General features: G+C 38.3%; 1 protein-coding gene across 1 annotated transcript in view; it reads right to left on the bottom strand.

The window, feature by feature from the left end:
• Window positions 1-24,733, bottom strand: part of ARHGEF9 (Cdc42 guanine nucleotide exchange factor 9) — a 166,257-nt gene that overhangs the window by 8,525 nt on the left and 132,999 nt on the right. The window contains exons 7-8 of the mRNA XM_027098066.1: window positions 15,744-15,987; window positions 9,328-9,396 (exon numbers count right to left, since the gene is read on the bottom strand). Coding sequence (XP_026953867.1) covers window positions 9,328-9,396; window positions 15,744-15,987 — 313 coding nt within the window. The remainder of the gene's footprint in view (window positions 1-9,327; window positions 9,397-15,743; window positions 15,988-24,733) is intronic.

Here is a 24,733-nt window from a genome sequence, read left to right as displayed (position 1 = left end):
CCATTGATGAAAATGGGGTGTTAAATTGCCCCGATATTATTGTGTTACTGTCAATTTCTCATTTTATGGCTGTAAGAATTTGCCTTATATATTGAGGTGCTCCTATGTTGGGTGCATAAATATTTACAATTGTTATATCTTCTTCTTGGATTGATGCTTTGCTCATTATGTGGTATCCTTTTTGTCTCTTGTAACAATCTTTATTTTAAAGTCTATTTTGTCTGATATGAGTATCACTACTCCAGCTTTCTTTTGATTTCCATTTGCATGGAATACCTTTTTCCATCCCCTCATTTTCAGTCTGTATGTGTCTCTAGATTTCATGTGGGTCTCTTGTAGACAGCATATATGTGTCTTTTTTTTTTTAATTTGGATATAGTTGTTTTACAATGTCATGTTAGTTTCTACTGCACAGAGAAGTGGAGTTCCCTTTGTTATACAACAGGTTCTTGATAGTTTTCTATTTTATACATATTAGTGTATATATGTCAATCCCATTCTCCCAATTCATGCAACCCCCATTCCCCCTTGGTGTCCATACATTTGTTCTCTACACCTATGTCTCTATTTCTGCCTTGCAAACTGGTTCATCTGTACTATTTTTCTAGATTCCACATATATGTGTTAATATATGATATTTGTTTTTCTCTTTCTGACATACTTCACTCTGTATGACAGTCTCTAGGTCCATCCATGTCTCTACAAATGACCCAATTTTGTTCCTTTTTACGGCTGAGTAATATTCCATTGCATATATATACCACGTCTTCTTTTTCTTTTTTAAATCAATTATGCCAGTCTATGGCTTTTTGTTTGAGGATTTAATCCATTTACATTTAAGATAATTACTGATCTGTATGTTCTTATTGCTATTTTGTTAATTGTTTTGGATTAGTTTCTGTAGTCCTTTTTTCTTCCCTTCCCTTTTTGTTCTCTTCTCTTGTGATTTGATGACTATGTTTATTGTTGTGTTTGGATTGTTTTTTCTTTTTTTGTGTGTTTGTATCTGTTCTAGATTTTTGCTTTCCGCTTACCATGAGGTTTTGATATAGCAGACTACATATATACAAGGTTTTTTAAAGTTGCTGGTCTCTTAATTTTAAATGGATTTCCAATATCCTGCATTTGTATGCTCCTCTTCTCACTATTGCTGTTTTTGTTATCATATTTTGTGTGGATGCTTGCCTACCTTTACTGTATGTTTGCCTTTACTGTTGCACTTTCCCATTCATAATTTTCTTGTTTCTAGTTGTGGTCTTTTCTTTTCCATCTAGAGAATTCCCCTTAGCATTTGTTGTACAGCTGGTTTGGTGGTGGTGAATTTTCTTAGCTTTTTTTTGTAAAGCATTTGTTTTACCATGGAATCTGTATGAGAGCTTTGCTTGGTAGAGTATTCTTGGTTGTGTTTTTTCCCTTTCATGGCTTTAGATATATCGTGCCACTCCCTTTGGGGCTGCAGAGCTATTGTTGAACAATCAGCTGATAACTTTATGGAAATTCCCTTGTGTGTTATTTGTTGCTTTTCCTTTGTTGCTTTTAATATTTTCTCTGCCTTTTTTGTCAATTTTATTAATATGTGCCTCAGTATGTCCCTCCTTGGGTTTATCCTGTATGGGACTCTCTGCACTTCCTGGTCTTGAGTGGGTGTTTCCTTTCCCATGTAAGGGAAGTTTTTGGCTATTATCTCTTTAAATATTTTCTCAGGACATTTCTCTCTCTCTTCTCCTTCTGGGACCCCTATAATGCAAATGTTTTTGCATTTAATGTTGTCCCAGATGTCTCTGAGTCTGTCCTCATTTCTTTTCATTCTTTTTTTCTTTATTCTGTTTTGCAGCAGCAATTTCCCCCAATCTGTCTTCCAGCTCACTTATTTGTTCTTCTGCCTCACTTTTTCTATTGATTCCTTCTAGTGCATTTTTCATTGCAGTTATTGTATTGTTTAATCTTTGTTCTTTTAAGCTTCTAGCGCTTTATTAAACATTTCTTGTATCCTATTGGTCTGTGCTCCATTTTTTTTCCTGACATCTTGAATCATCTATACTCTCATTACTCTGGATTCTTTTCCAGATAGGTTGCCTATCTCCACTTCACTTAGCTGTTCTTCTGGGGTTTTATCTTGTTCTTTCCTCTGGAACATATTTCTCTGCCATCTCATTTTGTTTAGATTTCTGTCTTTGTGGTCTCCATTCCTCACACTGCAGGATTGTAGCTTTTCTTGCTTCTGGTGTCTGCACCTTGCTGGGTGAGGTGGGACCAGTGGCTTATACAGGCTTCCTGGTGGGAGAGACTGGTGTCTGCCCACTGGTGGGTGGAGCTAGATCTTGTCCCTCTGGGGGTAAGGCCAAGGCAAATGGTGTGTTTATAGGTGGTTGTTGGCTCAGGACAACTTTAGGCAGCCTGTCTGCTGATGGGTGGGTCTGTGTTCTCACCATGTTCATTGTTTGGTCTGAGGCATTCAAGTGCTGAATCCTACAGGCTGTTGTCCAGGTCTTGGTGTCAATATGATGACCTCTGGGAGAGCTCATGATGATCAATATTCCTTGGAGACCCCACCACCAGTGTCCTTGTCCCCACAGTGACCCACAGCCGACCCCTGCCTCCCTAGGATACTCTCCAAGGCCCGCAGGTAGGTCTGACCCAGGATCCTATGGAGTCACTGCTTTGCCCTGGGTACCAGTGCATGTGAAACCTTGTGTGCTCCCTCCAAGGGTGTAGTCTGTTTCCACCAGTCCTGTGGAACTCCTAGACTCAAGCCCACTGGCCTTCAAAGCCAAATGTTTTGTGTGCTCCTCTTCCCATTGCCAGACCCCCAGGCTGGGGAGACTGATGTGGGGCTCAGAACTCTCACTCCTGTAGGAGAACCTCTGTGATATATTAATTTTCCAGTTTGTGGGTTGCCCAGTTGGTGGGTATAGGATTTGATTATATTGCAGAAGCACCCCTCCTACCATCTCGTTGTGGCTTCCTCTTTGTCTTTGGGTGTACAGTGCATATTTTGGTAGGTTGGGGTCTTTTTTGTCGATGGTTATTCAGCAGTTAATTTTGATTTTGTTGTTTTTGTGAGAGGAGATAAGCTCAAGTCCTTCTACTCTGCCATCTTGTCTCCTGCCCCTGTCATATTTTCTTCTTCACGTTTTCGTGTTACTAATTAGCATACTTTCATTTCAGCTTGAAGAACCTTCAGCATTTATTGTAAGACAAATCTAGTGGTGATTAACTCTTTCAGCTTTTTTTTTTTTTTTTTTTTTGGTCTGGAAAATTCTTTTTCTCTCCTTTATTTCTGAAGACAACTTTTCTGGGTACAGCATTCTTGGTTGGGTGTTATTTTCTTTCAGTACTTTGAATATATCATTCCACTCTCTCCTTGCCTGCTAGGTTTCTGTTGAGAAATCTGATAGCCTTATGCAGGTTCCCATGCATATGAGATTCGTTTTTTTCTCTTGCTGCTCTTAACCTTCTCTTTTTGTCTTTGATTTTAGACAGCTTTATTATAATGTATCTTAGAGAAGACCATTTTGGGTTGAATTGTTTGGAGACCAGTGAGCCACATGAACTTAGATATTCAAATATCTACCCAGAATTGGGAAGTCCTAGTCATTATTTATTTAAATGATCTTTCTTCCCCTTTCTCCCTCTCTTCTTCTGGGACTCCAATATTTTGTAGATTGTTAATCTTAATTTTATCCTATAAGTCACACAGGCATACTTCACTCTTTTAGATTCTTTTTTTTTTTTTCCTACTCTGACTAGTCAATTTCAAATGATCTTTCTTTGACTTCACAGATACTTTCTGCTGGCTCATCAGGTCTGCTATTGATGCTGTCTACTGTATTTTTCATTTCATACATTGTATTCTTCAGCTCTATAACTTGTTTGGTTCTTTTTATGATTTCTACTCTGTTAAATTTCTTATTTTGTTCATGATGTTTTCCTGATGTTGTTGAATTGTTTCTATTGTAGCTCATTGAGCTTCCTTAAAACAATGATTTTGAATTGTTTATCATGCAAATCACAGATCTCCTGGTCTTTGTGTGTCAGCTTCTGGAAATTATTGCATTCCATTGATGATGTCTTGTTTCCTTGATTTTTCATATTCCTTCTAGTCTTGTGTTGCTGTCACCTCCTCCAGTTTTTATTGACTGGCCTCATCTATACATCCAATCATAGATTATTTGGTCTGGAACTTCTCCACTGGACTCCCAGACTTTTACAAAAAAACTCTCATCTGTTGGTGAAAATCTGTGTTCTTTAGGGAGATGACAGTAGAAAACTATTTTGTCATTTTGAGGATGTTGTCAGTTTTCAAAGGTGGTAAGTGTCAAAAATACAAGTGTTCCAGAGGCCAAACAATTATATGTAGATATTAGGGAGGGAATTTGGGGAGTGCTCATTTTATTTTTTAAATTAAGCTTTTTATTTTGAGATCATTGTAGATTCACATGCAGTTGTAAGAGAAAATATAGAGATATACCTTGCACCCTTTACTCAATTTCTCCAATGATAGCATTTTGCAAAACTATATTACAATATTACAGCTAGGATATTAACATTGTTACAGGATACAGTCAAGAGTCATAACATTTCTATCATCACAAGGATTACTCGTGTTATTCTTTTATAACCACACTCACTTCTTTCCTTTCCCTACTCCCTCCTTAACCCCTGGCAAGCACTAATATGTTCCCTATTTCCAAATTATATCATCTGAAGAATGTTATATAAATGGAGTTATACCATATGTAACCTTTGGATGTTGGCTTTTCTCAATCAGCATGAATCCTTAGAAATTATCCCAAGTTGGTTTATGTACCAATAGTTGGCTCCTTTTTATTGATGTGTTATATTCCATGGTATAGATGTACCAGAATCTGCTTAATTACACCCATTGAAAGACATCTACATTGTTTCTAGTTTGGGCTATTATGAAAAAGCTGCTATGGGTATTTGTTTAGAAGTTTTCAAGTGACAATAAGTTTTTGTTTCTCTGGGATAAATGCCCAGATGTGTCATTGCTGGGTCATTTGGTAGTTGTATGTTTTATGTCTTAAGAAACTACCAAACTATTACATAAAATAGTGGCTGTACTGTTTTACATTCTCACAAGCAAGGTATGAATGATTCTGTTTCCATGCACCCTTGCCAACATTTGGTGTTTTCACAATTTTTTTCTATTTTAGCCTTTGTAATAGATATGTAATGACATCTCATTGTGGTTTTAATTTACATATTTCCAATGATTAATAATATTGAACATCTTTTCATGTGTGTAACTGATATCCATATATCCTCTTCAGTGAATTATCTGTCTTGCCCATTTTCTAATTGAAGTGTGTAGTTTTGTTTGTTTGTTTTTACTATTGAGTTTTTAAAATTTTATTTATTTATTTATGGCTGTGTTGGGTCTTAGTTTCTGTGCAAGGACTTTCTCTAGTTGCGGCAAGTGGGGGCCACTCTTCATCACGGTGCATGGGCCTCTCACTGTCGTGGCCTCTCTTGTGGAGCACAAGCTCCAGATGCACAGGATCAGTAGTTGTGGCTCATGGGCCTAGTTGCTCCGCAACATGTGGGATCTTCCCAGACCAGGGCTCAAACCCGTGTCCCTTGTATTGGCATGCAGATTCTCAACGACTGTGCCACCAGGGAAGCCCTTACTATTGAGGTTTGAGAGTTCTTTATATATTCTAGATACCAATGTTTTGTCAGATACGTGGTTCGCAAATATATTCCCTAGCCTGTAGCTTGTTTTTTCATCCTCTTTACATGGTCTTTCATGGGGCAAAATTTTCTATTTTGATGAGGTTAATTTTATCAATTTTTTATTTTATAGTTCAAGCTTTTGGTGTCAGTTCTAAGAACTTCTTTGCCTAGACCTAAATCCTGATGATCTTCTCCTACTGTTTTCTAAAAGTTTTGTAGCTTTAAATTTAAGTTCATTATCTATTTTGAGTTAATTTTTATAGGGTGTGAAATTAGGTTGAGATTATTTTTACTTTCGGCCTGTGGAAGCCCAATTGCTTCAGTGCCATTTGTTTAAAAGGCATCCTTCCTCCACTGAATTGCTTTTGTACCTTTGTGAAAAATCAGTTGGGCATATTTGTGTAGGTCTGTTTTTGGTTTCTCTATTCTGTTCCATTGATCTAACATGTCTATCCCTCTACGAACACCAGACTGTCTTGGTTATTGTAGCTATATAATTAGTTTTCAAATCAGGGTAGACTTATTATTCAAACTTTATTCTATTTCAAGTTTATTTTAGTTATTCTGGGGTACTCATTTGATTTTGAGCTGGCCCTAAAGCCTCTGGAGATTGGGACTGTACTCATGGCCCTAGGGAGCTCCATGATGACAAACTGAAATGGGTTGATGAACCAGGAATTAGCAACCAACTCTCAAGAAGTTATATATCAATTCTTAAAAACAATGCAGTGTAAAAAGGCAAATGTAAAGTGAAAAGGCCTCCCTTGGAGCTAGGCTCTGTCCTCTCTGCTTTTCTTCCAGCCAGGCTTCCCCTTCTCTAGAAGAGTAGACTGAGTTAATAAGGTCCCATGGCATTACAGATTGTGTTGGAATCTGTATTAAATCTGAACTAGAGAAATCCTAACAACAATGCTCCCCATCACTTCCAGGAAGGAGTTATTGGCAGGATTAAGAAAGCTGGCTTTCTCAGGTATCTGAGAGAACTCCCTTCTTGCTCTTCCTATGTATATGATAAAACTATTGTACTACTAAGCTGTACAATCACTTCTACATGTGTAGTGCCCTTGAGTCTCAAAATATATCAGTTACCACAGCCCTGGACTAGGAGAGCCTTGAAAACTCGAAATAGAAATAAGGGAATCAATTTTTAGGAATTCTGTGAAGTTTAAGACTAGATAAGTTTCTTTGAAGACTTCAGGATTGCTATTAAACATGGAAAGCTGTTTAGGTGAACCATTGTTTAAATATTGGGAGACAAGAGAAGACATGCAAGGGATAGCCTTGAGACAAGGCAGAGAAGGAACCTGACACAAAGGTTTGGTATGAGCGAGTAGGATTGTTTTCTAGTTCGTTGCTTTGTGCATGTTCCTCTGCTTTATGGTTTCTCAGTGAAAAGATAAGCCAGTCTCAGATAGACTTGAGGGAACTTGGGCTGAAGTAAAGGAACACCATCCCATCATGAAGGTTAGTGTGGTAGAGACAGTGGAGGAATTCAGAGTGAGAGAAGCTCAGGAGGTGAGAGCCTCCAGGAGACAGAGGTGGGCCAGTAGGACAGTAACCACTTTGTAACCTGAGGACTGTCCAGGTGGCTGGGGCTTATATCTCTAAGGAAGAAGCACATTCTCTCAAAGGATTCTACTATTCATATAGATCATAGACTTACTGTTATGAACTCCAGATTACTTTCTAAATTATCATGTTTTCACGCCTAAGAAGTTAGAAGTGGTTGCCTTTAATTCCCTATCTAAAGTGAATCATATTTCCATGATGAGGGAAAGTGCCAGTGAGGGCCTCCCAAGAGTAAGAAGCAACAAACAGTTGGAAGGAAGGCCATGTCTAGCCAGAGGCCCAAGCCAGGTGCACTCCTCAACTGGAAATCAGATCTTCACAGGCACTCAGCCTCCTCAATGAAAAGGAACCTCATTAGGAATAATTAAGGGTGCTTTATGTGGCTGCTAGAATTTCAGGCAACTTGAATCTGATCATTTTATATGGTGACTCATTCTGAACCAAACAGCCCTTTAAAAGAGCACAAGGGAGGACCTAGGGAAAGTGAAGTCTCATTAAGAGTCATGTACCAAAATGTTCATTGCAGCTCTATTTACAATAGCCCAGAGATGGAAACAACCTAAGTGCCCATCATCAGATGAATGGATAAAGAAGATGTGGCACATATATACAATGGAATATTACTCAGCCATAAAAAGAAATGAAATTGAGCTATTTGTAATGAGGTGCATAGACCTAGAGTCTGTCATACAGAGTGAAGTAAGTCAGAAAGAGAAAGACAAATACCATATGCTAACACATATATATGGAATTTAAGAAAAAAAATGTCATGAAGAACCTAGGGGTAAGACAGGAATAAAGACACAGACTTACTGGAGAACGGACTTGAGGATATGGGGAGGGGGAAGGGTGAGCTGTGACAAAGCGAGAAAGAGGCATGGACATATATACACTACCAAACGTAAGGTAGATAGCTAGTGGGAAGCAGCCACATAGCACAGGGAGATCAGCTCGGTGCTTTGTGACCGTCTGGAGGGATAGGGAGGGTGGGAGGGAGGGAGGTGCAAGAGGGAAGAGATATGGGAACATATGTATATGTATAACTGATTCACTTTGTTATAAAGCAGAAACTAACACACCATTGTAAAGCAATTATACCCCAATAAAGATGTTAAAAAAAAAAAGATTGCCTACCCTGGGGACAATGATAGTGGCTGTCAGTAATAGAAAGAGCTGTCAGTAATTGAGGCAAGACAAAAAAGTGAGCTGTGTTTTCCCATCATGGAGGATCATCAGAACCCTGAGATGGAGAGGAGAGATCAGAGGACTTGGAGTCAAGCTGACTTAAGTTCAGAGTCACTTTATCCCAAAGATCCTCAGTTTCTTCATCTGGAAAATGGGGCTAATAATGCCTGCCTTTTCAGGGGTACCATAAAAATGAAATGAAGGAACTTATATAGAATGACTGGTACTGAATAGGTTCTCGAAAAAAAGAAGGGATAGTTCCTAGCTTTTGTTTAATTAAGCATTTTAATTTTTTCTAGTTCAGGAAAATGAGAAAATAAAGCTTCATTTCATATTCAGATTGATCCCCAAGGTATTTTTCTTTTTTAAATACTTTATGGTTCAAAAAGAGAATAACTATCTGAATCTTCTGTCTAGGTTCAGTTTGAAGTTGTCCATTCTGATTTGGGGTTCCTGATTTCACAAATGCTCCCAAACCAATGAAAGAATTGTTATGCACATAACCCTAATATATTTATACATATTAATAAATTCTACAAATTTACTATTGTCCAACTGTTTCAAAATTGTTAGTAAAGTTTAGTTTCTTTTATTTAAGTGAAAATAAAGGAAACAGAGGTTCTATTTTTACCTGTACCCAATGCACTATCTTTGGACATGACTGCCTTAAATTATTCACTCCTAAACCTTAAGTCTTTTAAGACCATTTGCCAACTGTCATCAGGGACACCTGGGTATCTGGTCATTTCCCACCACCCCAAGTGAACTTTAGCATGGAAACAAGCCTAGGAATATGCAAGCACATAGCCTATGGCTTCTCAGTCTCACAACGAGAGTGGGTGAGGTCAGGGAGTTTGTAGTTAAAGGCAGTTTTACCTTTTTGTTTCGGGACTTTTCTCACAGTCATTGCAGCCTGCCTCTTCTGATTTTCAGAAATTTCAAAGCCTATAACATAAAAAATACATGACTTTGTTATGAGAAACATAGACCTTTCTTAAATGTATAAATTAGTACAAATTTTCTGGAAGAGTAATTTTGCCAAGATATATCAAAAGTTTTGAAAAGCAAAAAAAGGAAAGTGGTCAGAAACTTGGACAAAGACTTACAACAATGCATTTCAATGTATAGAGGGGCAAAAAAGTGAGATTATGAGTTAAGAGGCTGTTAAATGGAGAATGGTTGAATAAAATATAGTATAAAGTGGAAAGATATTTCACAACCAAAAGCAAAAACACAAAGAAAAGAAAAAAAATGAGTCAAAGATAAGTGATTACAACAGAAAATGTATATAGACTTAACGAAACTTTCAGAAGAAAAAAAAATTGAATGGCAAAAAGTAAGTAATTAATGAAATAACCAAGATGTCTGTGCAAGTTCTTTGTGAATTTTTTAATTGAGTTACTTGGTTTTTGGCTAATTGAGTTGTAGGAGATCCTTATATATTTTGGAAATTATCAGATATATGGTTTGCAAATATTTTCTCCCATTTAATAGGTTGTCTTTTTGTTCTGTTGTTTCTTTCCTTTGCTGTGCATAAGCTTTTTCGTTGTATGTAGTCCCACTTGTCTATTTTTGCTTTGCTGTCCATGTTTTTGGTGTCATATTCAAGAAATCATTGCCAAAGAACAATGTCAAGAAGTATTTCTCCAATGTTTTCTTCTAGTATTTTTACAGTCTCCAATCATATGTTTAAGCCTCCAGTTCACTTTGAACTGATTTTCATGTATGGTATAAGGTAGGAGTTCAATTTCATTCTTTTGCATGTGGATATCCAGTTTTCACAACACCATTCATTGAAAAACTATCCTTTCCCAATTGTGTATTCTTGGGACCCTTGTTGAAGATATGTTGAATATATACATGTAGGTTTATTTCTGAGCTCCCTATCCTATTCCATTAGTCTATATGTCTGTCTTTATGCCAGCACCATACTGTTTTAATTACTGTAGCTTTGTAATATATTTAGAATCAGGAATTGTGATGCCTCCAGCTTTGTTCTTCTCTCTCATGGGTGTATTGTGGATCCTCATGAATTTTAGGATTGTCCTTTTTTTCAATTTCTGTAAAAAATGTCATTGGAGTTTTAATAGGATCATATTGAGTCTACAGATGGCTTTCAGTAAAATGGATATTTTATCAACATTGTCTTCTGTTCCATGAACACAGAATGCCTATTTATTTGTGTCTTCTTTAATTTCTTTCAGCAATATTTTGTAGTTTTCCATGTACCAGTCTTTTACCTCCTTGGTTAAGTTTATTCCTAAGTATTATATTCTTTCTGATGCAACTGTAAATGGGATTGTTTGCTTAATTTCTTTTTCAGAGAGGTTGTTGTTAGTGTATAGAAACACAACTTCTTTTTTGTGTTGACTTTGTATCCTACTAATTTACTGAATTCATTTATTAGATGTAAGAGCTTTTGGTGGAGTCTTTAGGGTTTTCTATACATGAGATGATGTTATCTGGAAACAGGAATAATTTTACTTCTTCCTTCCTGATTTGGAGGCATTAATTAATTAATTAAGCCTAATTGCTCTAGCTAGGACTTCCACTACTATTTTGACTAGAAGTGTTGAAAGTGGGCATCCTTCTTGTACCTGATCTTAGAGAAAAAGCTTTCAGCTTCTCCCCATTAACTATGATGTTAACTGTGAGCCTTCCATACATGGCCTTTATTATGTTGAGGTAATTTCCTTCTATACCTTGATAGTTTTTATCATAAAAGGGTGTTGAATTGTGTCAAATGATTTTTCTGCCTCTATAAAGATGATCGTGTGATTTTTTTCCTTCATTTTGTTAGTGTGGTGTATCACATTAATTGATTTATATATATTGAACAATCCTTGTATCCCAGGGATAAATCCCACTTGGTCATGGTGTATGATCCTTTTATTGTACTGTTGAATTTTGTTTACTAGTGTTTTATTGAGGATTTTCCCATGTATTTTGTTAGGGATATTGGTCTGCAGTTTACTTTTCTTGTAGTGGAAGGCTTAATGTTGTTAAATGCCCATTCACACCCAAAGTCATCTACAGATTCAATGCAATCCAATCAAAATCCCAATGGCATTTTTTAAAGAAACAAAAAAATCAATCCTAGAATTCATGTGGAAACACAAAAGACCCATAATAGCTAAAGCAATCTTGAGGGAGAAGAACAAAGCTGGAGGCATCACAATTCCTGTTTCAAAGTATACTATGAAGCTACAGTAATTAAAACAGTATGGTGCTGGCATAAAGACAGACATATAGACCAATTGAACATGAGGGAGAGCCCAGAAGAAACCCACACATATACAGTCAACATATCTTTGACAAGGCTGCCAAGAGTACACAATGGGGAAAATATAGTTTACTCAACAAATGGTTCTGTGAAAAGTGGATATCCACATGAAAAGGAACGAAATTGAACTTCTACCTTACACCATACATGAAAATCAATGCAAAGTGCACTGAAGACTTAAATGTATGACTTGAAACTGTAAAACTCCTAGAAGAAAAGAGGGAAAAATCTTGACAATGATGTCTTGGATATGATACCAAAAGCATAGGCAACAAAGCAAAAGTAGAAAAATAGGACTACATCAAACTAAAATGTTTCAGCACAGCAAAGGAAAGAAACAACAGATTAAAAATGCAATCTATGCAATGGGAGAAAATATTTGCAAACTATATATCCGATAAGGGGTTAATTTCCAAAATATATAAGATACTTCTATACTCAATAGCAAAAAAACAAATAACTTGATTAAAAATAATGGGCAAAGGACTTGCATAGACATGTACTCAAATAAGTCATATAAATGGCCAACAGGTATATAAAAAAGGACATCACTAATCATCAGGGAAATGCAAATCTAAACCATAATAAAATATCACCTCACTCCTGTTTACAGAGCTATTATCAAAGAAACAAAAGATAATAAGTATTGGCAGGAATGTGGAGAAACTGGAACCACAGTAAACTGTCGGGAATTAAAATGATTTAGTCATTATGGAAAACATTATGGAGGTTCCTCATAAAATTAAAAATAGAACTAACATATGATCCAGTAACCCACTTCTTGGTATATATCCAAAATAACTGAAATCAGGATCTTGAAGAGATATCAGTACTCTTAGCTTCATTGCAGCATTATTCCCAATAGCCATGATATGGAAACAATCTAAATGTCTGAGGATGGATAAAGGGATAAAGAAAATGTGGTATGTATTTTTGTATACATACACACACACACACACACACACACACACACACACACACACACATACAGGAATATTATTCAGCCCTAAAAAGGAAGGGAATTCTGCCATATGTGACAACATGGATGAATCTGGAGGACATTTGCTAATTAAAATAATGCCGTCACAGAAGGACAAATCCTGTATTTGTATGAATATGAAGCATCTAAACTAGTCAAACTCATAGATACAGAGAGCAGAATGGTGATTCTAGAGGCTGGAAGGAGGGGAAAATGGGAAGCTGCTTTTCTATAGCTATAAAGTTCCATTTACACAAGATATGAATAAGTCCTAGAGACTTGTTGTACAACAATGAGCCTATGGCTAACATTACTATATTGTGCCCTTAAAAATTTGTGAAAAGTATAGAGCTCATGGTAAGTGTTTTTGCCACTTAAAAAAAAAAAAAACAAGAAAGGCTGAGGTCTCCCCCAAGAGAAGAAATTTTGCCACACAGCTTCAGACTTACAAGCCCTATAGATGACAGCTTTGGCCTATGCTCATGAGTTCAAGCCTGCCCATGATCTTTGATTCCTGACTGCCTGGAGTTGCTTAGCCAGGCTTCACAATCACATAAGGCAATTCCTTATAATAAATCTCTTAATAATAATACATCTCCTATTGGTTATGCTTCTCTTGTTGAACCCTGACTGATACAATGAGTTATATTAGATTCTGTATTCTTCAACTGGAGAGTTACTTATGATAAATTATGTTTGAAAAAGCAAGTTACAGAGTAATATGTATAAAGATAAGCAAGTTGAAAAAGCAAGTTAAAGAAAAAGCAAGTTACAGAGTAATATGTATAATATAATGTATAGTATAATATAATTTTTCTAAATAAAAATAAAGTCTTATGTGTATATATGTTTATATGAGCTTAAGATTAGTACAGAAAGAGGCACACCTAATTAATACTGATTATCTCACACAGCTTAGGAGCAACAGAGAAGGAAAAAGAGTGCTAAACTTTATTACATTTCCATATGTGTTTAAACATTTATTATGACCATGTATTTATTTTATAATTAAAAAATAAAAAACATAAAAAATTATGGTAAATCCATATGACAACCATAAAACATAATAATTAAAATAGTAAATGATTTAGAGAAATGATAATGATATAATTTTTAGTGAAAAATAAGGACATAAAATTATATCTATCCATCAAGAAGTGGCAGAAGTTGAAGGAGACAGATATAAAGATTCAGCCACCCTAGTTTTTTTTTGTTGTTGTTGTTTTCAGACACATAGAAAAAAAAAGATGGGAAGGAAATATATCAAAATGTTTACAAAAGTTATCTCTGAGTAGTATGTTCATGTGTGATTTTTAGTTTTTTTCTTGTATTTTTTGTGTTTCTTTCCCCAAAATTGCTTACAATGAAAATGATTTACTGTTATAATCAGACCAAAAACCTTAATATTTTTAAAAAGATGAACATAAGCTGTCAGGAAGTAATTTCTGGAAGCTTTTATATTGTGTGGGAACCAGAGGGAATGGTATGAATCTTCAAATTGATCTAGGGTTTGCAAAAAGCACACTAAGGCAATTCCTCTAATAGCACTAACAACCTAGACAGGGTCAGAAGTTGCTGGCGCCTGCCATTGGGAGAAGCAGCCAGTAGCATTTCTGTAATGATTCCACATTATGTCCCAAAGCAGTGCCCATAGACTGAAAGCAAATTGACTCCAATGGGACTTAAAGTGAATTATAAATATGCACTCTACCCTAAACCTGAGAAGACTAGGATAAGACTAAGCAGTGTCTTTCTGATTATCCTTCCTTGCCTCTGGACCATTTCAATCGTTAACACTTCAGATAGGAGAATACATTTGCACCAGGGCTCAAATGGTAGGCCCATTTTTCTAGAGGCAGTTTCTACCAACTTGAACATACAGGTGTTTTAAGGTATAATTCTCCTCCCTTATAAGTGAGTCAAAACCAGAAATTCTAGTGTCTTCTCATGAACTTTCAATGCCTGGTTGTTTGGTATTTTTATGCCAGAAAGGCAGGACCATGAGTAAGAGACCAGATAGTACTTTGTAAACCACAAAGCTAAAGCCTAAATCCCACAGTTGGAAAGCAGCATAAAAAGTATCTCTACCAGCTATATTCCCTTTGGAAAGGAAAACAACTTATTTCAAGCCAAAGAGTATAGTTTAGTATGATTCTAAATCGTGCAAGTGGTCATGGTTTTAGACCCTGTTATATTTTCTATAATTTACTTTAAAAGACTTTCATAAAGAGTGCATGATATACACATGCACATTAATTTTAATCTATACTCTAGGGGCATTTAGTTAACATCTAAAATGCCCTAATCTGGAATATACACTCAAGAGGAGCAGTTCAGTCACCTTAATGCAGGAGGCCTAATTAGCCTAATACATGTTAAAAATGAATTTTCACTGATAAAAAAAGAATGCTGTGCAAGATGTGCCCTGGCCACAAAAGTCTTACAGGCACTTTAGCCCTCACAAGAACTAGGTATAAGAATTCAGTGAACCCTACAGCCTATACATACACTTCAGAAGGAAGCCTGAAGTTTAAGATTGAAAATGGGTACTATATTTTGGCCCTTGTCAGAGGATTTTGTCACTAGACTCTGACTAGGAACTTAGCTGAATCCTATATGTTACCAAATCTGCCTCGACCAACCTAACCTTTTTACAGAAGATGCTGTTTGTTATGTATCTAAGGACAGAGTTGGGACTTCACTGAAAATGCAGAACAGGCTCTATGACTGCTTTTCTGTTTGTTTGCTAATAAATTTTTGTATGTTTGGGAGAATAGAGCCTGAGGTTTTATTTCAGTGTAATAATCTTATCTAGTAATGAGAATGTAGGGGAGACCAACCTCTATCACTTAACCTTGACTAATAGAAACTATTGGTATCTACCAAAAATAACCTAATAATAGGGGACCACCAAAGTGGATTAGGTTAGTTTGCAACAAAAATCTTCTCTGCCTCTGAAAAAATGAAAACTAATTTAACTCACTATGTTCTTCATAGCCATATTCTTCTTTCTCCTCTCAGGTCACTTACCGATTTTTTCATCTTCCTGCACCATTTTCCTCTCTTCTCTGAAAGCCCTGAGCCAGCGTATCTTCTCCTCCAACTTCTTGGCAAAGAATAGGTGAATCTCCTCAGTTTCCTTGTTATGAAGCTTGAAGGCATTTTTCATGCTGACATTGAAGTCATCATCTCTGCCATCTTCAATGTCAACTACCTCATATTTATCCATATCAATGCGGCCTTTGTAGTACAGGATGTCTCTCCGGATCAGGTCCTAGGTAGCAAGAAAGAGAAGGCTTTTTGTTGAAGGTATGTGGAGAGTGGGTACCAGGAGACTCGGCACATGGGTGTAGCAGGATGCTAACGTTGCCATTGTTCTGGAGTATCAATGAGGGGTGGTTTGGTCTAAATTTGGGCAGGTTAGCTTAGTGTATGACACTAATAGTTGGTTAACTAGATGCTCTTAGAGAAAGCCTCTGGCTTACATCCATAGGGTTTGTCTCAGACCTCAGCCTCAATCCATGTATGTGTTTGCAAGACTGCTGATGGGAAGTAGGAAGCAGTAAGTCACACAAGCACAGTTAGCAAGGGCTTTTCCTCTTTCACAATATTTGCAAGCCTTCCAGAAGTATGAAATGAATTGGTTGGTTGCGTGCAGTATACTCAGGAATCCAAGCAAGCCAATGAGACTTACATATCAGAGGGGAGATGAGTGATAATAGTAGCTAGGTGGCCACAGGCTGCTGGCCAGGAAAGATTACTTAGGGAAGGTTGAACATTTAGCACTCTGGGGAGTTTTGGAGAAGGCCTAGTCTAGCAGGAGAAATGGGGGGAAAGTGAATATAAAGCTTCATATATTGGCATGGATGAATCTCACAAATCTTATTCTGTGAGAAAAATAAAAGTTGTAGTTGGATACAAATAGTATATTTCCTATCTGTTATGATTTTTGTTTTGTTCTTGGGTACGCAGAAGTGAATCCCAATTCTCAGTCCATGAGACACTCATCATTACTCAATGCATAGTGCTCTGATTTCTCTATTTATTTACTTACTTACTTACTTTTAATGATGTATTAACTTTTGGTGAACCCACTGCTCATTCCAAAAGCTACGACGCCAAGGCAACCTCCATATTGAATCACATGCTCATCATTCCCCTGGTTTCTTTTCTATATAGCTTTATCTCATCTATATCTATTCCATTTATATAAGGTTTAAAAACATACAAAACAATGCCATCTAATGTTTAGGCATACATACATATGTACAATAATTATGTAAAAATATACAACAATGATACATGCCAAATTCAAGAGAGTACAGAGAGGAGAATGGGGACAAGTGAGAAAGAAGGAAAAGGAAGGGAAGAAAAGAGGGAGAGGATAAAGACTGTATTTGTAATGATTTATTTCTTAAGTTGGATAGTAAGTGCTCATTATATTGTTTTTATATCTTTTTGAATATCAAGAATTTCATAAGTTAAAAAAAGAAAAACAGAGAGGTGGATGAAATGACCTGTGGGTCTGTGGAATGTAAGGTCTGATAAGTAACTGTCTCACAATGGTCTTTCAGCCCCTCCTCCTCTCAGCACTGCCCTCAGCTTCCCTTGAAAACACACCTACTGCTGCATGTGATGTGGCTGAGTCTGTCCAAGGAGGGCCCCAGTGAGCCCTGCTCTGACAGATGTCTTCTACTAGTAGCAGGGGCCCTTTCTGGCCAACTCTCCCTCCTCTCTGCTTATATTTGGCCTTCTAGACTATCTGATAGAGTCAGAAATGTTCATTAATTTTTATTACCATTACATGGTCTGGTTAAACTATTCCCATTTTACTGAATTGTCTGACATGCCTCACAGTCCGCAGCTGCAGGTTACCTGCAAAGAATTTGCCTTTGGCCACTCACATTCCCAGTCCTAACTCTTCACACTGCATGGTAAACTCCACTTTTCTGTAGGGCTGGGGAAGGCTGTCTTTAAGGATTCCCAGCATAGCTCTATCAATCTCAAAGCCCCAGGCTGGGAAATACAGGTGTTGATAAATTGCTTTGCAAAAAATAACAATCATGGTGTTCTTCTTCCTTTCATAGTGATTATGCATATAAATAGGCTTTTGAGTACAGATGGGTTCTGATCTGTTGGGTAACCTTGGCATCAAGTTTATAGGAGAGAGAGGTCTGCTGTATGGAGTGGGACAATGTAGCTCCAAGCTTGTTTCAGAGCCTGGATTCCTTTCACCATGCTCAAAGTGGACAAGCTCAGTCCTGCCAAAAGGATGTGGTGGCGCCCATGCGCTGACTTCCATAATCCCCAGGAACACTTTGTGAAACATATGCATAAAAAGTAGGCCCTGTCAGGCTAATATAACTACAAAAGCAGAACAAGCTGAGGAGAATGGATCAATGTAAACTACTTTGATCTTGTAAAGTCTTGATACCTGCCTTACAATACATAATACAAATACACACAGACCTGGACCACACAGCTAATAGGTGGGTGTCCACCTGGCTAGAACATGGGTAGGCTCAACCTCCCTCTATTCCTAACTTCAGCCTGCAGCTTCCTTTCCCTCTGAGTTGGAACGTCATAATCATTGTTAGCCTTAAAAATCTTTACTAGTTTCCAAAAATGGAAAGAATGTATACGATCTTGGAGGTAAATTTAAAGCATCAACTGAACCTCCTATTGTTTCTTTAGGTATTTAACGATAATAAGGAAAGAGAAAGAATTCAATGTTTGTGGCACGGGAGCAGGGCTAGAGGGATGTGTCATTAAAATTCTCCTTTTGCCTGCCCTTTCTGGCTCCCCAGCGTTGAATGTGAGTTTTCAGGCATCAGATTAGTCATAAAGCCAAGTGTAGAAATGTGATAGGAATGATTAAGAATGATCCACTGTTCAGAAAATCCAACCAGAAAGGGTAGCTAAGGCCACCAAGCAGCATGGAATGGTGGAAATAACATGAGTTAGAGCCTGAAGTTCTGAGTTTGAATCCTAGCTGCTTAACCAACTAGCTGTGTTGTACTGGGCAAATGAATTAACCTCACTGAGCCTCGATTTCCTCAACTATAAAACTAGGAGAGTCATTCTCACCTTGTAAAATTGTAAAGCTCAAATCTAAACATTCAGTTTCCAGGTCATGAGGCCAGCCTTGTCTGATAAACATGGTGCTGAGCTTTCTTTCTTCTAGATCAGTGTTTCATAGCTCTTTAAAACTCCTTTTGATAAATCTAAAAATCCCACTGCCTCCTTTAATTCATTTAAACTTTCAAAATAAGTTAAATATTGTGACTGAAAAAAAAAACAGCAAAAGTAATTCTGAATATTTTAAAATTTACATAGCTACCCCACTGTCTCTGGAAATTCCATATACCCTTTCAGTGTAGGGGTGGTGGTAGTGGTGGATGGCAAATACTGTTTGCCACTCACTCACCAAAATCACAGATCTATACTTAGGTTCACACTAACATCCCCTCTCTGCCCCCAAAGAAGCCTCCTATTTCAATCCTTCCAGCCTTCAAGATCAAAGTCATACATTCTTCTTCCTCAAAGCAGCCTTCCCTGATTGCACCATCCAGCTCAAGTTACTATGGTTTTCCTTTTTTGAATGCTAGCACTGACTATGAAGACCCTTATACAATTGGCACTCAGTTACCACACTAGTGAATTTGCATTAGTTCTGTTTTACAGCTTTTAATTTTTTCTGTCCATTCAGGCTGTGCCCAGCACTGAGCCTTCCTTGGTCTTTCCTCACTTAGGAGTTATCCAGGGAAGGACAGCTGATAAAGTTTCAGAGGTTTTTCTGCTCAGCTTCTACACATAACAAGGGGGCAAAGCCCTCCTGAGCCCTAGTTACCTGTGGTACTACTGGGACCAGAATGCCCAAATGCCAATTGTTAATTGTGGCCTGAGTGCTTTCAAAGGGACATGGTGAATAGGTGCTCATCACAGATGCTATTTGGGTCATCACAAGTTATCTGCCTAAATGGGATTGTTTCTAATAGGATGGCAGCCTTCCTCCATTTCCTTTCCACTCATCCAAGTTGGAGGAGATTAAGGGAGCTAGTGCTTCTCTAGTAGGGCCTTGGCAGTCTGCAGCCAAAGCACTCTGGCCCTGGCCGTGGCCCTAGCCATAGCCCCAACAAGGAGCCCACCCCTGTCCCTCACATTACATGACTGAAACAGCTGGGAGCTGTTTGAATTTGGCCTCACTGGGTATTCATGGGGTTTAATAAAACACTGCAGGACATTTTATACAAATGACAGATGCTACAATCTGGAGAATGCAACTCTTCAGGACTGCAGACTGCCTCACTTGCTTGTCAGTAAGGTTCTCCCTAGCTCTTTAGAGGGGGCCCTGGCTACTCACCCCTAGCCTGACAACCTGGTTTTATCTCAGATACTAGGGAAGGCACATGGTGCTGGGACTGGATTTGTCTTTATCATTATTGTATTCCAGCATCTACAGTACATACTTAATAATAACAAAATAATAACAACAACAATGGCAACAGTGAACACTTAACCAACATATATTATGTGCCAGACATTATTCTAAATGCTTTGCATTTCCCCCCAGCTTTACTGAGGTATAATTGACAAAACTGTATATATTTAAGGAGTAATATGTGATGTTTTGATATATGTATGCATTATGAAATGATCACCACAATCAAGCTAATTAACATATCCATCATCTCACATAGTTACCTTTTTTTTTGTGATGAGAACACTTCAGATCTATTTTCTTAGCAAATTTCAATTATACAATACAGTGTTGCTAACTATAGTCACCATTTGTACATTAGCTCTCCAGAAGTTATTTGTCCTACATAACCGAAAGTTTTTACCCTTTTTACCCAACATATCCCCATTTCTGCCACCCCCATGAGTCCATGGCAACCACCATTCTACTCTCTACCTTTATGAGTTGGCCTGTTTCAGATTCCATATATAAGTGAGATAATACGGTATTTGTCTTTCTCTGTCTTATTTTATTTAGCATAGTGTCCTCCAGGTTCATCCATGTTGTTGGATATGGCAGACTTTCCTTAGTTTTTAATGCTGAATAATATTACATTGTGTGTGTGTGTGTGTGTGTGTGTGTGTGTGTGTGTGTGTATGACATTTTCTTTATGTGTTCATCCATTGGCAGCTACACTTTGCATTTATTAACTTAAATCATTCTCACAACAATCCTACAAGTTAGGTTCTGGTATAACCCGATTTTATGAGGAACTGTGGACATAGAGCAGTTAAGAAACCTGCTGAGGAATAAAAGCTACCATTTATGGCACTGCTGGGCTTTGAGACTAGGCTATCTGGCTCTAAAAATCTGTGCTTGTTTTAACCATTGTGTATACTGCCTCCCGATAAAAATGTGCTGAATGAATGATTAGTAACACTGCATATACAGTAATCAATGGCTAATATTTATTAAGTTTACTGTGTGCCAGGCACTGCAACTGTACTGTCTCATTTACCCCTCACAACCTCCCTTCCATGTAGATACTATTATGGTTCCCATTTTGCAAATGAGGGGATAATAAAAGGCACAGAGAATTTATCCAAGGTCACACAACTGATGGGAAAAAGGAAATTGGTGGCCTCTTGTCTGGCCCTAGAACCCATGCTCTTGACATTATACTTTACTACTTCCCAATACTTCAGGTGATTCTCCTCAAAGCCTCCTGAGATGAATTCTGTCATCAGCCTGATTTGACACTGATAAAAATAAGGAGTTAAAGAACTGGCCCAAAGTTAGACAAATTAGTAAGAGACAAAGTCTAGGACTCAGGTGTCCTGGTTTTACAACCCCTGGTTTTAAAGCAGAAATCTTCTTTCTGCTCTATTCCGTCACTGATGCTACTGTTGCATTCCTGAGTTGTCCTGAATGGCTCATTCTCCAAGTCTGGCCCTTTAGTGCACAAAGAAATGGTCCAAATGCAGAAAGTTCCATGAATGGAAGAAATCCTCTCTCCAGCATCTTTATACTCTGTTTAGTTCTGATTCTCCCAGTATATGGTGAAAGTGACATAAATACTGAGCAGCTATGACACAGGGGACAACAGAGCATGTCCAGACTGGCACAATTGATGATAAATGGGGAAAAGGCTGTTAGAGGCAACTGCAGTGTTGTAGGAATATTGGCGGATGATTGATTGAAGAGAGGTAAAAGGGGCTCTCCTCTCTTCCTCAGTAAAAAGTGAAAGAGAAGAAATGAAAAAAGAGATAAATTCCCCAAAGCAACAAAGTAATGTTCAATATAATCATCTCAGGAGGAAAATAACAAAATACATTATTAACCAAAATAGCAGGGCAATAAGATTCAGGGGAGCAGAGACATTAAGGACACCATAAAGGACAAGAAGAAAGAGAAAAAAGAGTCTTATCAGGTTTTACAAAAGAAAAGTGACAAACAAAGAGGGAAGCGGCAAAAATTAAAGAAAGGATCACATACTTAGAAGCCACTGGTGTCATTTCACACCTACTATAATGGTCACTTAAAAAGTATCTTCATATATATATTCACACACATACATGCACACTCTGAAACAAGCTACAATTTCTTCAAGCTGTTCTAAGTGGTACATGCAATCCCAACTTCCAATGTGCAAAATGGGGAAATTTTGGCTTAACTTATTGGGAATTAAGAGAATCTTAAGACTGGATGAGAATTTAGTAACTGGGCCAAATGATCTCAGGGATCAGATGGGTCTATCAATCTCTCATACTATTTCTGGCAGGAAATCATCTAGCACATTTGGGGTTACATCTAGTGACAGAGACCTCACTATCTTACAAGGCTGCTTAGTTATTTATTGGGGTGGGAGAAGACTAAGATTAACAAGTACCCACTAGGTGTCAGGCCCTCTATCAGGCATTTTACATGCATTGACTTCATTTAATCTTCACAACAATCCTGTAGAGTAGTTATTATCTTCATTTTACAGATGATAAAGTGAAGGTGGAGAAAGTGAAGTCATTTGCTTGAAGTCATGTAGTTAGTGAGCACTGGAACTAATGAGCCCAAAATTGTCTGAACATAAATTTTATGCTTTTCTACCACTCCACATTGCTTCTATCTGCAAGGAAACTGAAGAAAATCTGAAGTGCCAGGGTGAAATCCTGATATCTTCTGTCTAGTGCAACCCTCTCATCAACTAGTCTAGTTACTGGCAAGATAGAAGCTGGATTTTATGTGACATGACCTGCTCTTAGGAAACCAATGGAGAGTCCCTGTCACTGTACCTCCTTTTAAATGTTCACAACTCTTTAATAATCTATTATAGGAGGGACTGTAAAGATGGCAGAGGAGTAAGATGTGGAGATCACCTTCCTTCCCACAAATACATCAAAAATACATCTACATTGTGGAACAACTCCTACAGAACACCAACTGAATGCTGGCAAAAGACCTCAGACTTCCCAAAAGGCAAGGAACTCCCAAGGTACCTGGGTAGGGCAAAAGAAAAAGCAGATACAAAAGAATAGGGATGGGACCTGCACCTCTGTGAAGGAGCTTGAAGGAGGAAAAGTTTCCACACACTAGGAAGTCCCTTCACTAGCTGAGATGGGAGGTGGGGGGGGGGAAGCTTCAGAGCCATGGAGGAGAACACAGCAACAGGGGTGCGGAGGGCAAGGCAGAGAGAGTCCCACACAGAGGATCGGTGCCGACCAGCACTCACCAGCCTGAGAGGCTTGTCTGCTCACCAGCCAGGGTGGGTGGGGCTGGGAGCTGAGGCTTGGGCTTTGGACATCAGAACCCAGAGAGAGAACTGGGGTTGGCTGCGTGAACACAACGTGAAGGGGGCTGGTGCTCCACAACTAGCCAGGAGGGTGTCTGGGAAAAAGTCTGGAACTGCCTAAGATGCAAGGGAACATTGTTTCAGGATGAGCAAGGAGAAGGGATTCAGAGCACCACCTAAACCAGCTCCAGAGATTGGCGCAAGCCACGGCTATCAGCTCGGACACCAGAGATGGGCATGAAATGCTAAGGCTGCTGCTGTAGCCACCAAGAAACCTATGTGCAAGCACAGGTCACTATCCACACTTCCCCTCAGGGAGCCTGGGCAGCCTGCCACTGCCAGGGTTCTGGGATCCAGAGAAAACTTCCCTGGGGGAACACACAGCATGCATCAGGCTGTTGCCATGTCCCACAAGCCTCTGATGCCACAGGCTTGTGCTGCATTCTGTACCCCTCCCTCCCTTGGCCTGAGTGAGCCAGAGCTCCCTAATAAGCTGCTACTTTAACCCCATCCTGGCTGGGTGGGGAACAGACACCCTCAGGTAACCTATGCGCAGAGGCGGGGCCAAATACAAAGCTGAACCGCAGGAGCTGTGCAAACAAAGAAGAGAAAGGGAAATCTCTCCCAGCAGCCTCAGGAGCAGCAGATTAAATCTCCACAATCACCCTCATGTACCCTGCATCTGTGGAACACCTGAATAGACAACAAATCATCCAAAAATTGAGGTGGTGGACTTTGGGAGCAACTGTAGACCTGGGGTTTGCTTTCTGCATCTAATTTGTTTCTGGTTTTATGTTTATTTTAGGTTAGTATTTAGAGCTAATTATCATTGGTAGATTTGTTTATTGATTTGGTTGTTCTCTTCATTTTTTTGCATATATATTTTTTCCTTTTTCTCTTTTTGTGACTATGTATGTGCATGCTTCATTGTGTGATTTTGTCTGTATAGACTTGCTTTTACCATTTGTCCTAGGGTTCTGTCTGTTGGGATATTTTCTTTTTTTGCATAAATTTTAGCACTTGTTATCATTGATGGATTTGTTTTTTGGTTTGCTTGTTCTCTTCTTTCTTTCTTCTTTTATATTACTTTTTTAAAATAATATTTTTTTATTTTAATAACAATATTTTTTTTTCTTTCTTCCTTTTTCTCCCTTTCCTTCTGAGCCAAGTGGCTGACAGGGTCTTGGTGCTCAGGCTGGGTGTCAGGCCTGAGCCTCTGAGGTGGGAGAGCTGAGTTCAGCACACTGGCCCACCAGAGAACTTCCAGCCCCACGTAAT

The sequence above is a fragment of the Aethalodelphis obliquidens genome, unplaced genomic scaffold (genome assembly GCF_003676395.1).
Source record: "Aethalodelphis obliquidens isolate GAN/ISIS:26980383/991018 unplaced genomic scaffold, ASM367639v1 scaffold119, whole genome shotgun sequence".
In the NCBI taxonomy this organism is placed as follows: Eukaryota; Metazoa; Chordata; class Mammalia; order Artiodactyla; family Delphinidae; genus Aethalodelphis; species Aethalodelphis obliquidens.
Note: the sequence above shows the minus strand (reverse complement) of the source record. Positions and strands in the feature narration are given on the sequence as shown.